Source organism: Danio rerio, chromosome 2, assembly GCF_052040795.2.
Source record: "Danio rerio strain M-AB ecotype USA chromosome 2, GRCz13ab, whole genome shotgun sequence".
Taxonomy (NCBI): Eukaryota; Metazoa; Chordata; class Actinopteri; order Cypriniformes; family Danionidae; genus Danio; species Danio rerio.
In genome coordinates this window covers 33,410,001-33,426,617 of record NC_141022.1, presented here as the reverse complement: position 1 = coordinate 33,426,617, position 16,617 = coordinate 33,410,001, and the positions used below count along the sequence as shown (strand labels likewise).

Genomic DNA, 16,617 nt, shown 5'->3' with positions numbered 1-16,617 from the left:
GAACTGTTTCAGAAAGTAGGTTAAGTAAAAACTCAAAAGTACGTTAACCCTCGAAATGATGGAAACTCTGCGTTTTCCTTTCAGAAAAAGAAGTACAATCACCGGCCACTTTATTAGGTATACCTGTCCAACTTCTCTGTAACGCAAATTTCTATTCAGCCAATCACATGACAGCAACAATGCAATTAGGCATGTAGACATGGTCAAGATGATCTGCTGCAGTTCAAACTGAGCATCAGAATGAGAAACAAAGGTGATTTAAGTGACTTTGAAAGTGGCATGGTTGTTGGTGCTCGACGGGCTGGTCTGAGTGGTGGTATAATGATGTAGGGGATAATTTCTTGGCACACTTTGGGCCCATTAGTACCAACTGAGCATTGTATCAAGGCCACAGCCTACCTGAAATATGTTGCTGACCATGTTCATGCCTTTATGACCTTAATGTACCCATCTTCTCATGGACACTTCCACCAGAATAACATGCTATGTCATAAAGCATGAATCATCTCAGACTGGTTTCTTGAACATGGCAATGAGTTCACTGTGCTCAAATGGAGAAAAGTCTGCAGACTCGATGCAGATTCAATCTGAGCTCCATGCAATGCTTTTGAATGGTCTCACCTAACCCCACCCCTAACCCTACTCATCACAGTGACATCACTAGCTCCATTGAGTGCATTGTGTCTGACATTGCATCTTTGAGAGATGCAATCTCAGCTTGCATCATAATGGTTGCATCCAAATACTATTGCTCAAATGGCCACCACAGTCACCAGATCTCAATCAAATAGAGCACCTTTGGTATGTGGTGGAACGGGAGATTTGCATCATGCATGTGCAGCGACAAATCTGCAGTGACTGTGTGATGCTATCATGTCAATATGGAAATGGCAAAATCTGAGGAATATTTCCAGAACCTTGTTTAATCTAGGCCATAAAGGATTAAGGCGGTTCTAAAGGCAAAAGGGGATCCAACCCGGTACTAGTAAGGTGTTCCTAATAAAGTGGCCAGAGAGTGCATGTTAAACCAATTAGAGAGGAGTATGTCAAGCAGGTTTATAAAACCGAGGTAACTTATATTGAAGAGTCAGTTACCAGGGAAACTTACTCTATGAACCTAACTTAGGAGCAGGTTTTCTTCAGTAAACTCAGAGTTTATTTAACTTTCTTCTCCTTTCAGGCCAAAACAATGTTAAAATAATTTACGGATGAAAGTGATGTTGGGGGGAAGTGTGGTGTTTGGTTGGTTGTCCCCTTCTAGCGGCGCCCCTGTTTACCATGCCAAATAGTATATACCTGTCACTATTAAGTATAAATACAATCTCATTAATATTACTATTATTTACATTTATTGCAATGAACTGTTGCTTTTACATGAATATATGTTGAGCTAGATCCATTTTATCAAGAGTCATTTGCACTTACTGTAAATAAGATCTATTGCTAAATATGCTTATTGCACTTAGTGTAAAAAGCCATTGCCTAATGTTTCTTACCCTGCTGGCAGATCATTTGCAAATAAATACAAAAAGCACTTACGTTATTATAATTGTTATTATTTCATATATTTTTTTGGCCATGGGACACCATGAAAATGAATATCCTATTAGCTAAATAAAAGACTGGTCACCCATTGAAGCAAAGCAGGGCTGGGAGACCACATGGGAGTGTAAGTGGTGTTAGAAAGGCCAGCAGTGGGTACTCACTCTGTGGTCCATGAGGATCCTAAATACCCAGTAAAGTGATGGGGAAATATACTGTCAGTGAGCACCATCTTTCGGATTAAACAACAAACCGAGTTCCTAAGTGTAATCCTTAAAAATCCCATGACACTTCTCATAAAAGAACCCTGGTGTCCTGGCCAAATTATCAATGCCCACCTCCCCCCTTCCATCCCTTCATCTGAATTGGCTGTATCACTTTCTCTCCACTACGCCTGCAGCTGGTGTGTGGTGAGTTGCGTGTAAAAAAGTTCACATAATATTGGGAATGTTGGTCAGAGCACCAGACTACGAGCACCGTTGACAGATTTGGTAGCTTGGATTGAGAGTAGCAGGAGTGTGAGCAGGGATCAAGAAAGGTTTTTTTGGAGCCCTGCTGTGATTGTTAACCTTTCGGCTTTTGAAACTGCAACAACAAAAAAATCTCTTGGACATGATGAAAACACACTACTGACACAATTTACACACACTAAAGAAACAAATCTCACTCTCTAGTTATTCTTGCGCTCTTATGCAAATACCCAAATGATGGGACAAATCAAAAGTTAAGAGTGAGAAAAGTTCAGGACAATGCAGCAGCTCCAGGGCCTCTCTGTCCATATTTTATGTCACTAAGTCAGCGGAGCAATGCTGGTAGAAAGATGAGTAAATTAGAGGGCTATATTGGCATCAGAGCGTTCATTAGTGGTGAGACCCGCTTTGGCAGCGAGACAAGCGAGTCTGTGTGCCAGGTGAATAAATGAATTGATATTGTACTGTATCTGTGCTGATTCACCAACAGAACTTCACTGACTCCATTTCACCAACATACTGCCAGGAAATCACTCATTAGGAACCCATTAGTTCAGGCCTGTTCACACTAAGAACAGAAACTATAAAAACTATCTAAAAAGTACACAGCTGTGGACGTTTATTATAAGCGCTGTAGTTATGTTGTCTTCCCCTTATAATACTTCAGTTTTTTAAAGCAGGATGAATTCTCATTGGCTGTCAATGTTTTAATTGTTTTTTAGCTGGAATAACTTTTCTGAGAGCAAATTAAATGATATCGTTGCTTGTGTTTTTGACATTACAGCTATCATGTGGACTACTTACAATTTATTTCAACCAAATATGATGATCCCAGTACAGAATCTTGTTAAGAATTAAGTATAGATATTACGATTCTGTATCATTTCTGCTCAATGATTCAGAACTAAAACGAATCATTTTAATTGTAAAATATATTTTTGCTACCAAAATATAAAAAATTTTTTATTTCTTTTATTTTTATTTTTAAATTGTCGTCATAGGTCTGTTGCACAAAGCCAGTTAGATTTTTTTTGAAAGATAGCATTTAGTTAGAGCAAACTGAGTTTTCAGGTTCAAGTCGAGTAATCTGGTATCGTCGCCATGCAAACCAAAATTAGACCAATCAGTTGTGAGTAGTGACATAAATCTGTTGCAATAAAGCCACTCACAGTCCACTAGCATCTTTTAAAGCATTGCCAAGTCAAATTGCTCTTTAGTTGATAATCATTGATTTAAAGTGTATGATTTATAATTATCGCGACTGCGATTTGATTTATGATTTAATTCAAGCTTCAAGCTAATTGTAATTTAATTCAAGCTTCAGCTCAATAATCTGTAAGCTGTGACAACAATTCTGTGACAGCTCTTAAAAATTACCTGTTTTTGTTTAGTGTCTGTGAGTTTGAAACCAAAATATTCCCATATTTCAAATGCTGTTTTTCTTTAATATTAATTCATCTATTAATGCTTATGAAGCAGCAGACGCCATAATCCCACTTGTCACTTTCCTGTTTTTTTTTCTTCTTTTTTTTTTATTGTGGGCAGTTCGGTTGCACAATTTTGATTGGGCAGAATGAAAGTGTGTTTAGTTATAAAGCCCCGGTCAGATCACAAGATTTTGGCACTATTTCCTTGATGTAGGGTGTCGTGGGAAGTCGGAAATGGAAATAAACGTCGTGACACAAGATTCAATCGTCTCTTCTAGTGTAATGTGGCATAGTTCACGACATCTGATACCATGTCTGCGATGCCTCACGACACCATTGCAGATAGTTTAGCATTTAACAGCACTTTACCTCAGATGTTATTTGTTATTTTTGTTTACATATATTCATATATATTTTTTATACTGCAGCCTCTTACGATTACCTTTACGATTTCGTTTCGATTAATCCCACAGCCCTAACGTTCAAACAGCAGATCTGCGTGAACGGGGTGCACAGATGTACAAATCTACATTTACAGAATTAGTGGAATTGTCTGCCCAACAAGTTTTAATTGGATGAACATGTTTCAGTATTATGCCTTACCCAGAATATAAAAATATATATAAATACATTTAGATCATTTACTTTAATCATTACTATTGGAACGTGAAAAGACTTTCAACCAACAAAAAATATTTCTTAAGGCAATAACCAACTGCACCTTTAATTAGTCTTTTAAGCTTACTCAAACTTAATCTGCAATCCGGAGTTTGTTCAGCTGGCTTTGTGCACCAGATCTCATACGTCTTAAGCATTACAAATGATTATTTTTTAATCTACAACTAATTTTTTAAAACGTATTTTGTATTTATACAAAATAATTCACATTAGAATATACAGTATAAAATACAGACACTCGTTTCAAGATTTGAGAAACTTTTTTGAGATTAACTCTGAGTGAGAGTAAAAAGTTTTCTAAGTGGTTAAACAGCTGAAATGTGCATGTAAAACTTAATATTTAATATTGGCAAATACAACACACAAGTACTGTTGTCAATAATCAATTTGATTCCAATATATTGTGCATCCCTAGTGCCTAATACCCACAATGGTCAGCCACTGTTAAACCTTGAATCCAAGAGAATGGTACTGAATGTTTTACATCATAAAATCCAAAAAGAAAGCAATAGATACTTAGTTAGAACATAAAACATGCTAGTCTTTAAGCCATGAAACTCAAAAAATGAGGGTTAAAATCTCAGTGCTTTAGTAAAATGGCATTGCTTTGCTGCAGATCTTTGAATGCTTCAAAACGTCCATGTGTAACTCCGTAACCATTGTCAGAAACCACCACAAGTCTCACCACCAGATATTGGAAGGCCATAACATTTACAAGGGTCCGTCAAAACATAAAAAGGAGGCCTCCCATTAGTAAAGCCAGGTATTTCCTGTGGATGCGAATGGCCTTTTGGCTTTGTGACTGAATAAACCATACCTATCTGAAACAGCTTAACTGGTCCAGTGACCCATCTGTCCACAGGTATTTTAAAGGGCTAAAAAGAAAGGTTGAAGTATGCCTTTCAGACCTGACCAGACGGACTGAGCACTGAGCATTCACATAAACCAAAAAAAACAACAGACTCACAGCTAAAGTTTTCCTTTGTATTCCTCCATTTTCAAAGAGGTTAACGGCAGAAATCCCACAAAACTGTTTTAATGATTTGCAATTAGTTCAATATTTATTCAGTTTACTGACACAAGAGGGAACTAACCGGCAAAACAGAATCACTAAATATTCAAATTCTTTGAACTGGATATTGTGTCTCAAAACGGTTAATCTTTTCAAAACTTTATTCAACTTAACTCTAACTTCGAGAAGCGTAACCTTTGTGTCATTTCATTACAGCATGCCTCACTCAGAGCTGACAGGATTGACAGCACTGGTCGCCAGGACAGACAAATGGTGCAAGGACGTTCTGTTCCGCCATCATCTCATCTAAATCAACTGCAAGAACGAATCCATCTCACAAATTAGGCTTTTGTTGAGTTAAGGTCACCTCATACTTTTAAGAGTTACTGCGGGATGATATATCTGGTGAGAGGAGGGCAATGAAAAGTAAACAAAAACGGATGGCCAAAATGCATAAACTTTTTCCATGACAGCAGTGTTTGAAGGACTGAAAGTTCAAGTTCTGAAAATGACAGCATCATCCTCAGTCTACCAAGTCACCAGTTGCAAAACTGCTATCAAAGTTTAACAAATCCTCATTTGTGACCAGACATTAGGGTATATTTTTGAAAATTGAAATGTACTGTACACATCACCTGAAAGTTACCTATCCATTGATATAAGGTTTAAATAGATATGACAATTAAAACAATGTCTTCATGGATGATGATCTTTACTTAATAGTCTAATTCATTTTTGCCTAAATGATAATCTATCATTTGACTTATACAATGTATTTTTAGCTATTCCCACAAATGTACCCATGTAACATAGAACCAGTTTTGTGGTCCATGGTCACATTTTGCATTTAAAATGTATATGATATTATGCAGATAATCAGCATACAATTTGTTTCAGCAAATAAAAATAAAATGCTGTATAAATATGTGCTCATAAAACTTGATGAATAAACAGTCTGGCCAATTAATTCTAAGAGTAAGACAGGTTTAGCATTGAAAGCACAACAGTCAACTGTGGGTCAAACCACAGAATGGCAAGAGGGTGCGTTTTTGCTCACTCATATGCCAGTTTTCAGAAGCCCTTGAAAAGCCAAACCAGGTAGGTGTTACAAATTCAGAGATGCTTCCATTCATGCATCTAGGCTACTAAAAAAAACACCCCCACTACTTATCTGTGGGTCAAAAAAATTGATAATCAGATAAGATGCTGATATATTTAAATTAAGAAGCACAAACAGTGGATATTAAATGGCGATAAACACAAAAACATGTTTTCAGAAGTCCAACATGCTTTATGATCACCTTAATAATGCAAACATTTATTAAACAAAAAAGATTTTCTGATTCCTCCAAGACATTGTTTGTCAATCCATAAAACAAATATCATCATGCAGAGTCTAAACACCACTGAACAAGAATGACTCTAGAAAAACAAAAAAGATGTATTTAAAGAAAATGTTCTCAAATGGGGGTCTGGGGCCCACTAGAGGGCCTCAGCAAACTTCCAAGTGGTCCCCAAGACAATTCCCTCCCACCCCCACCCACAAAAAGGAGAGGAAAAAAATCAACGCAATACAATCAAATATTAATTTTAAAATATTTTATATGAAAAGACAAATTAAGTCGGCACAGTGGCTCAGTGGTTGGCACTGTTGCCTCACAGCAAGGTCGCTCCTTCGCGCCCCGGCTGGGTCAGTTGGCATTTCTGTGTGGAGTTTGCTTATGTTCGTGTGGGTTTCCTCTGTATGAGTGAATGAGTAAATGTGAGAGTGTATGGGTGTTTCCCAGTACTGGGTTGCAGCTGGAAGGGCACGCACAGCGCAAACAAATGCTGGATAAGTTGGCGGTTCATTCCGTTGTGGCAATCTCTGATAAATAAGGAAATAGACCGAAGGAAAATGAATGAATGAATGTATGAAAGAATGAATGAAAAGAAAAAATTTATATAATCTGAAAATACCACAGCCATTTATACCATTGATTTATTAAAATGTTTGTAATTGTGCAAAGCTCAACAAAAGTATTTGATAGAAACTGTCTATTTATAGAATTTATAAATAAATAAATAAATAAATAAAATAAAGTCATTTATAGTGTCATTAAATACTGAAGTGTAGGTATTGATACCTTGAGAAAAAAAGTATAAATTACAGCATACATTTGGGTCATGTGCTTCAAAACTTCAAGGAGAGAAAGAGAGAGAGAGAGAGAGAGAGAGAGAGAGAGAGAGAGAGAGAGAGAGAGAGAGAGAGAGAGAGAGAGAGAGATTTGATTAGAATTTTACAAAATCACGTTATTGAACAGTTTTCCACGTCACAACATATTAACAGAAGGGAAATTAAAAAGAGCAATACCAAAAAAAGGGGTAAACAATAAGTTATTACGTTACGTTAATAAGATTTGTTTTTAAACCTGACGAATTATTGTTGCCCCAAATGCGCATTAACCTCAATACCTATATATTACAAATCGACATGCAGTCTGATTTATAATTGTTTGGAACATAAACCTAAACCAATCGAAATGAAATAATGTAATTCTGAAATGGTTCTGTCAAAGACACATTTTCTTTAAAACTTTATAATCACTTCTTTTTTCTGCTCGCTTCTAATTACTACACTTTATTTGCATAGTTTTATTCATATTGACCCAAAGAACTAGAGTTTAGCACAGCAAAGCGAGAACAGGTTCGTGTCATTTCTGCAGAAATGAGGGGGTTATAGAGACAGTCTTTGCTGGGTTGGCATCATAGTTGGACGGCTCTCCGTCGAGTCAATAGACTCCCTCCCCCTGCCATAGATTTGCTCTGTAATTCATATGGGTAGACTGCCTCTACTCATAAGCGTCTGACCCTACCTCCCGTCAAACTAAGTCGCTCTTTCGTCTCCCACTTAGCTGTGACAGCCAACCTCCAATGTGCTCATTCAGTGGCTATCGAGAGCGGTCGTTATTGCACCTGCTTCGGTAGTGGTCGTTGGGCAGCATCCATCCGGTTCGCGCGAGAAGACCCTGAGAGTGTGGAGAGTGACTAAACTTTAAAGACCCGAAGAGATAATTCAAACGTCATGGACGTAAGGCTGCATCTGAAGCAATTTGCTTTACTGTGTTTTATCAGCTTGCTTCTGACGCCTTGTGGATTAGCCTGTGGTCCTGGTAGAGGTTATGGAAAACGAAGACACCCAAAGAAATTAACCCCGTTGGCTTACAAGCAATTCATTCCCAACGTTGCCGAGAAAACGCTTGGAGCCAGCGGCAAATACGAAGGCAAAATCACAAGGAATTCAGAGAGATTTAAAGAGCTGATTCCGAATTATAATCCCGATATCATCTTTAAGGACGAGGAAAACACAAACGCTGACAGGCTGATGACCAAGGTATGGACCAGGCGTGCGCAATTGCCCAAACGCACACACTTAGAATAGTGGATCTCCTTTTAGCTTTTAGCTCTGGGCTATATGAATGGCTATTGAGATTATTCAAATACTGATTGAGCATTACAGGAGCTGTAGATGAATGTGCTGTGTTCTTTAACTTTGCAGTGCAAAGCATACATGTTTTATTACATAACTAGCAAATAAATAGTTCTTGGTGTAACTACAATAGGTTCTCATATTGCACCATGATGTAGGAACCATTTTTGGTTGTAACAGAAGCTTTATTACATATTTATAGCTTTCCGTGCACTTTGGAGAAACTGACAGCGCTAACTGTTTAACTGTTGACAGCCCGGCAGTGTATAATGGTTTTACCAAACTGCTGGACGTATATTTTCAGATTAAACATCTACATGCCACGTATAAACTAGTAAACTACATTGTGGCATTCTGTTAAATATTTATTTTAAGAATATTAATAATAATCTTCATTCACTGCCCCTTAAGCAAAATTGGCAGTAATAGTGGTTAAAAACATGTGATAAGCAGAAGTTTTTCTTCTTTCCAAAAAGACCACTGACAGTTATTAACATAATTAGCAACCCGTCTCCTCAAATCGTAAGGATTGCGTAATATATATATATATATATATATATATATATATATATATATATATATATATATATATATATATATATATATATATATATATATATATATATATATATATATTCTGGTTTGCCATATCAATTAATACGCTTCCTCAAGATCAGCATTTAACAGGTCTTAAGACCCTCTGTTATTGGCTACCTAATAGAAAATGTGGGTCAGAAATGATCTTTGCCACTTATTTTGCGCGTCCATGGGATATTACCGGCTCCCGCGGTGAGCGCTGCTGCGTTCTCTGAAGCATTTACAAATCAGTGCAATATGAGTCACACAGCATCAAATTAAGCCTGTACAATAAAATGATAGCACGTGCCCACAGAAGAAACTGATATTTAATCAAAGCAGCATCGGCGGTTAAGCGAGTCATTGGTGGCAACGTCTCTGTAATTGATTGCTGCTGCTCAGGCTGAGAGAAAGAACTTAAATTTTCAGCTCTATTTACTCCTCTCAGTTATCGATCGGTCGGTCTGGAGTCTGCGCTCTTGACCTATGGCAACAAACGATTTCCCCACTGCACAAATCTTTTACGCACAAACTCAGACCGACAATATGCTCACTGATCTATAGATCTTGAAGTACTGTGACTATACTGGGAATTGTTACAATGCGATAAGGAGGACTATATATAGATTTAAAATCTGTAAAATTATGACATGACTTACATTTGGTATTTTGTTTTATGGGTTCGTTCTTCATCATAATTGCGTTTAAAATAATTGTCAACTTTTTAAGACGTCTGAAAATTCTGTAAATACTCTGACACTATGAAAATAAAAGTTTGTAATCTAGCTATTGACAACTTGTTTCTCTTTCTCATTCAGCGCTGTAAGGACAAGTTAAATTCGTTGGCCATATCCGTCATGAACCACTGGCCCGGCGTGAAACTGCGCGTCACTGAAGGCTGGGATGAGGATGGTCACCATTTAGAAGAATCTTTGCACTATGAGGGACGGGCAGTGGACATCACTACCTCAGACAGGGATAAAAGCAAGTATGGGATGCTATCCAGGCTTGCAGTGGAGGCAGGATTCGACTGGGTCTATTATGAATCTAAAGCCCACATACACTGCTCTGTCAAAGCAGGTGAGCAAAAGCTGATATGCATTCAGAGATACACATTTATAGCTGCTTCTATTTCTGTGTTAATCTGAGAAACATTCATAGGTAGTAAGAGAGATTGCGACAAGATATGCATAATTGAGGCATCATTTGGGGTTCTCCAAATCACCACACTGGAGAACCTTTTAGCTTAGCACACTTTGTCATCTCAGTCATCAAAACACTTCATAAAGCGACTCAAAACCTTTGACAACTGTCTTGTGGAAAAATCCACATATTTTTTGCAATGTAGCAGAGTTCTAAATAAATAAATGAATAAATAAATAAATAAATAGGTGGTTCATTCTGTGGCAACCCCAGATTAATACAAAGAGGCTAAAACAAAAAGAAAATTAATGAAAGAAAGAACAAACAAACAAACAAACAGACAAACAACAAACAAACAATCAAACAAACAGACCTGAAGCAAAATTTTTTTAAACTCATTTAAGGTTTTAACTGAAGGCAGCTGATATGAAGACCATTAACATGCGGCACTCTTTGTTCAGTTTTGACTATAAAAAGTTCGAATATTAACCAGAATGGTACAAAACTTGGTAAAAGTGTTGGCTCTTGGACCTTACACACAAAAAATAAATCAATTAAATATAAAATTGACATAATTGGTATAGGGTAATTGTCCAAAGGAATAGCAAACTTTCATCTAGTGGAAACTTCTGATACTGCACCCAACGAACGCTTTTTTTGAGATATTAGCCTCAAGTTTGGATTTATTTACAACTTGGAGTTAAGGCTTCTTTTTATTTATTTAGCAGTTTAGTGTACTGACTTTTATAAACATTTTATATGATTTATTTGAAAATGTCTTTAAATAAGAGAACCCAACCTGTGCTCCAAAGCACTTTATATTTACGAGACATATTAGAAATTTCATTTAAGTCTATGCTCAAAAAGCAATTAAAATGATTAAAATTGCTGCATAAAATGTAATTTAGTCTACAATATAGCCCCCAAATACAGATTATTAATTAATAAAATGCCTAGCCTACATTAATTTTACCGCATAACAACAACTCGCAATCAGCATCAGATGGTTAAATGCGGTTTATGTTAATTGCACCAAGTGCGCTATAGACGACTTGGCACATTAGGATTCTGCACCTGTGTAAACAGTTTTACCAAACCAAAGGGATCAGGGAAAAGCACAGTCTGTAGGCTTGATTTAAATGACAATGTCTGATGACTTTGTGTAAATTCAGCAGCCAAAGTGACCAGACAAGCGTTTCAACACTTGCTTCTTGACAGTCATCACACGAGTTTGGACCAATTCCAAATCACCACCATTATGTCAAAACTTTGCCAAAGCATCGATTTTAGCAAAGTGCTTTATGAATATCTGCCAAAGATATCTATTTATTTGTGTTTGTATATCTTCTCAGAAAATTCAGTGGCTGCTAAATCAGGAGGATGTTTTCCTGGGTCTGGGACGGTGACACTTGGTGATGGGACGAGGAAACCCATCAAAGATCTTAAAGTGGGCGACCGGGTTTTGGCTGCAGACGAGAAGGGAAATGTCTTAATAAGCGACTTTATTATGTTTATAGACCACGATCCGACAACGAGAAGGCAATTCATCGTCATCGAGACGTCAGAACCTTTCACCAAGCTCACCCTCACTGCCGCGCACCTAGTTTTCGTTGGAAACTCTTCAGCAGCTTCGGGTATAACAGCAACATTTGCCAGCAACGTGAAGCCTGGAGATACAGTTTTAGTGTGGGAAGACACATGCGAGAGCCTCAAGAGCGTTACAGTGAAAAGGATTTACACTGAGGAGCACGAGGGCTCTTTTGCGCCAGTCACCGCGCACGGAACCATAATAGTGGATCAGGTGTTGGCATCGTGCTACGCGGTCATTGAGAACCACAAATGGGCACATTGGGCTTTTGCGCCGGTCAGGTTGTGTCACAAGCTGATGACGTGGCTTTTTCCGGCTCGTGAATCAAACGTCAATTTTCAGGAGGATGGTATCCACTGGTACTCAAATATGCTGTTTCACATCGGCTCTTGGCTGCTGGACAGAGACTCTTTCCATCCACTCGGGATTTTACACTTAAGTTGAGACTGCTGCTGTACATTATCACTATGTGGGACTCAAATGTATCTTTATTTTCTGTAAGAAAAGCCTTAAAGTGTTCATTGAATAATTTATTTCTATTGGATCACCTGTCTCTGGAAACGTACCCACCAATTCAAGCATGATGTGACCGTTTTTGTGTGCGCATTTTGTGAAACATACAAGAGATTATATGAGATATGAGAAAGCGCAGGGCTGTGCAGTGTGCAGCGCTCTATTTTATCGGATAACCATAAAGGATGGCGCTCAAAAGTTATATTTTTGTACTCAGATTTGTATATTAGATTTTTGATGGCTCTAAAAGCATTTCCAGTATCACATTTCGTTATTTGAAATAGTGCAAAGTAAGCGTATTAAATTTATGTAAACACTTGGGGATGCATCAATGAACTGTTCAGGGTCATTATGTTTAGATAGCCTATGTCAAGTGGCATTGTTTTGACAAACGGGTGTGTATTCATTACACTAACAGTTTTTTGTTTAAATGTACATTTCTTGACAGATTACTCAAAATAAATCCATAGTACGCAGTGTGAAAATTTTTTGATGACTTAAGTGAGTCGACCTTAAAATAAATTATGTGTAATTGTTGTAAAGAATTGACGAAAACTTGTTATGAAGTTATTTAACAAAATACTTAATCTTTATCTGGTACTGTTATTGGGTTTGTTTTAGCCTAATGCCTATATTGTTATGAAGAACTCTACTTTTGTTCGTTACTTAGTGCACTCTGAACTTAATCCTAAATTAATCTCTTGATAAAGTTGTTTACTCGTGGATAAAATAAAAATACCCAATCTTATCAATTTACCAATAATTTACTCCATCGCAAAAAGAACTATGTATGCAGCGATTGAAGTTATTTTTAGGCCTATTATCATTGATGGTTCAACAAAAAAAAAACTTTTAACATCGACGAAATCTCTTCATTACAGAAAACAAAACGTCTCCTAAAACGTTCTCAAATGTTAGCCTACGCTCTTTACTGTGAAAAGTCCTTTTTGGTTATTCAGGACCCTTAAATTTTTGAGAGTGAATCTGGATTTGACACGTTTTTGTCTCACGCGGAACCTGTCTTTAAGTTTCCCAAAAGGGAATTTACAGCAAAATATAACTGAACTGCACAAGGCTACAGTAAAGTCCTATGGCTACTTCAAAATCGTGATTCATTTCACCCATTTAAATTACAATAATAAAGTTAGACCCGACAAAACTTTAGTAAGCTATTATGCTAATTGTCCAGTATTAACAGTCGCCCCTCTGGCGAAGCGCTATGTTGTCAGACGATAAAAGAAATTTAGCATCACTAAAAATATGCAGTGGGCACATTATAATGCTTTATAAATCTCCACAGAAAGAGTAGCCTACCTCAGCTGATGGTGTGTATGTAGTACGACATCTACTGGGTCTACTGGGTTACGGCACCGTAACACTACATAAAAGATAACACAAGTACATCTAAATAACAAGAGAAACGGAGGTTTATCATTTTATGTTAAATATGTTTTGCATCTTCAGCTTTTCAATATCTGAATTTCCCATTCCCTCAACTTGAAGTGTGCTATAACATAATTATTAGACAATTATTTGTCAAATTGCATATTGAATGCAAAAAAAAAAAAAACTAACTTCATATAAAAAGCTACTTTCTAATAAACGGAAGATAAAGAAAAAAATCACCTCTGCTTTAAAGCAGTTAATTGAAATATTCTTCCTAGTGTAACCTTTGACATGATTGTTAATGCATTCCCATGGCAGTTGGCATAACAGATGTTAGTTGAGCAGCGAATATACATCTCACCAAAAAAAATCAATACATTTGTATGGTCCCCTGGGTAGTCAAATCATGCTTTACAAGCTCGCCATGTCCAAGACATCTTCTTAAAAGACACTGAAGAAACATAAAGGATATGTTGAATTCAGAAAACCGCCAAAGGCTTCACTGTACTGACAAGAAGTAGCATGGAGATGATTTAAAGACTATTTAACTCTTCATACAAGAGCTTATGTACTATAGCTTCATCCACGTAAAGCTCTAAAATAATTGAAAGCAACGAAGCTTAACTTTGGCACAAGTTCAAGCAGAGACTATAGCTCAATAACACTGCCCACCTGAGTCAGTTAATCCATCAGACTTCAATCAGACACAAAACCTGTGATGAATGATGCAGACAGACTGACAGTTACACCAGTATGCTGATCTTTTTCCCCTCAGTATTTTAGTCAAACACAACATCGGTGGTGATGGTGGTGGTGTCAGGGAGGGAGACTCAAATTGCTTAATGAGAAAAGTAAGTAACATTTACAGAGTGTTGCGACAAGGATTGAAATTCCACTCACGCTGTGCTTTTGAGGAGGGAGCGGTGTTGACTCTGCGAGGTTGAGACTTGCTGGAAGACACAAAAGGAGCTGCGTGGAGACAGAGGGATGACCTTGGGCCCGGCACAGGTACAAAAGCACTGCTAAAGGAACATTCCAAGGGACCAGGAAAACAAACTAGCCCCTAATCCTCTCTCAATCCCACAGTCTGCCGGATTAGAGCAGGGCCACTCTTTGCAAATGTTGACATTCCCTAACACAAGACGTTCTGAGTCTTGGAAAATATTTCAGAATGAAACGTCTGTTGCGAGCGAAAGACGCCGCACAATAGCTGATGCAGTCTTGTTGTAGCTAAGAAGCAGTGAACCACATATTCTTTCAGTGGCTTGTGTTATTTGAGATGGAAGGTATTTGGTTTTCATCTTTTCTGTTTGTGTGTGTGTGGTTGAAATTAAATCAACATATCCATTTATACATAACAGTTTGTGTTAAAAATGGTGAATTCTTATATTATGCAAACAATGGGATTAAGTATATATTTTTTTAAATAAATATTTAAAATATAACTGTTTATGACCATAAACATTTAGTTTTAAACAAATTTTCACATTAAATTTAAAGCATATTTATTTTAGAATTAATAATATTAGAATATTTAAATTAATACTTACAAATTCTAAAACATTTTGCTACAATAGAAGTAAACTAAATTGATTAATTGACAATATAATTATTTAAATTGGCCACTAGATGGTGCTGGACAGCTGCATGAGTAAATGGCAAATGAAGGTTCATCAAAAGGATGGGGAAATAATAAAAAATAAGTCATAAAAGTCTAAATAAATAAATGTCTCTGACAAATATTCACTGTTCACTGTAAAAATGCCATGACTAATAAGATAGAATATTTGTTTTAATGTTAAAGTTAAAGTAAAAAAGTTAATGTTTCAGCCCTTTTTTTGTGTTATATATCTTTAAATAATAGAAACAAATCTTACAAACTTTTGACCTATTTTGATTATCAAACAGTGATCAGGCTATTATTTAAATGACGGGAGCTACAACACTAAAATGAACATGTGCATCTTTCATAAACAGCCAGTCAAAACTATCCAGTCAGTTTATGCATTTATTAGAAACCAAGAACTAAATCATCAACAACTACTAAACCACAGTCTTCAACAGTCACAAAAAAAGACAAACCTCAAACCCAAACAGAAACGTCAACAAACCTCAAAGAACACAATATGGGTTTGATGTCCTTAGTGGTTCAGTCTTACTATGAAGCTGGTTTGAGCAGTAACAGACTGTGTTTTCAGGCCGGAACCTAAGGGTCTGTAATAGAGAGAAAAAAAAATCATGGTATATGCTACCCAATACCACATAAACAAATATGAATGAAACTGGAGTCTACTTACATGAAAGCGCTGTGTTCATTTCCACTGATGGCCACCTGTGTCAAAAGAAGGTTATAAAGGTCAGATCAAAGGTTTGACCCTTGAGGGACACTCATTAAAAAGTAATGATGTCGGCCTGGTGCCCATTATCACGTTCCAGTAGCGTTTTTGGGGCCATTTTTATAGGGTGACGGTGGGCCTGCTGGCTGTCATGGTCAGTGGTGTTTTTGTGATGCTTGTGACTTCATAAAAAGCGCAGGCTCATTACAGGCCACTGAGAAGCAATGTTGCATGTAATAGACGCTTCCTTTAACATTCCAGGTAGCTGTTTGGTCACTGCGGGACGCTGTGGGTGGTATAGATCCGCTAGCACATCTAGTAAATACTTGGAAATTACTTTTGTGGAGATCTCATCCTGTCACCACGCTGGTTGTTAATTGCATCATGCGCTGACTGTTGCACTGATGGTATCTACAGTATATGCAAAGTACTAAAAATGCACAGATACTATAGATTTCTCAGCAGATAGCTAATGAT

The 16,617-nt window shown here is 37.1% G+C and overlaps 2 protein-coding genes and 1 long non-coding RNA gene across 19 annotated transcripts in view; 1 reads left to right on the top strand and 2 right to left on the bottom strand.

The window, feature by feature from the left end:
• LOC141378339 (uncharacterized) overlaps positions 1 to 14,825 on the bottom strand; it is a 42,891-nt gene extending 28,066 nt beyond the window's left edge. The window contains exon 1 of the long non-coding RNA XR_015478604.1: positions 14,705 to 14,825. This is a non-coding gene — a long non-coding RNA (uncharacterized LOC141378339). The remainder of the gene's footprint in view (positions 1 to 14,704) is intronic.
• shhb (sonic hedgehog signaling molecule b) lies at positions 8,023 to 12,897 on the top strand. Its single transcript, NM_131199.2, is given in 3 exon segments — positions 8,023 to 8,502; positions 9,993 to 10,254; positions 11,670 to 12,897. Coding segments are annotated over 3 exon segments (1,251 nt in total). The 5' UTR covers positions 8,023 to 8,193; the 3' UTR covers positions 12,350 to 12,897.
• A 974-nt stretch (positions 14,826 to 15,799) lies between the features above and the next one.
• rbm33b (RNA binding motif protein 33b) overlaps positions 15,800 to 16,617 on the bottom strand; it is a 54,010-nt gene continuing 53,192 nt past the window's right edge. For all 17 annotated transcript variants that reach the window (XR_015478557.1, XR_015478558.1, XR_015478553.1 and 14 more), the window contains 2 exons: positions 16,102 to 16,136; positions 15,800 to 16,018 (listed from right to left, as the gene is read on the bottom strand). Coding sequence is in view for 9 of the 17 variants with exons in the window: in XM_087240952.1 (XP_087097078.1) it covers positions 15,946 to 16,018; positions 16,102 to 16,136 (108 nt within the window). In the remaining 8 variants the exon portion in view is untranslated. The remainder of the gene's footprint in view (positions 16,019 to 16,101; positions 16,137 to 16,617) is intronic.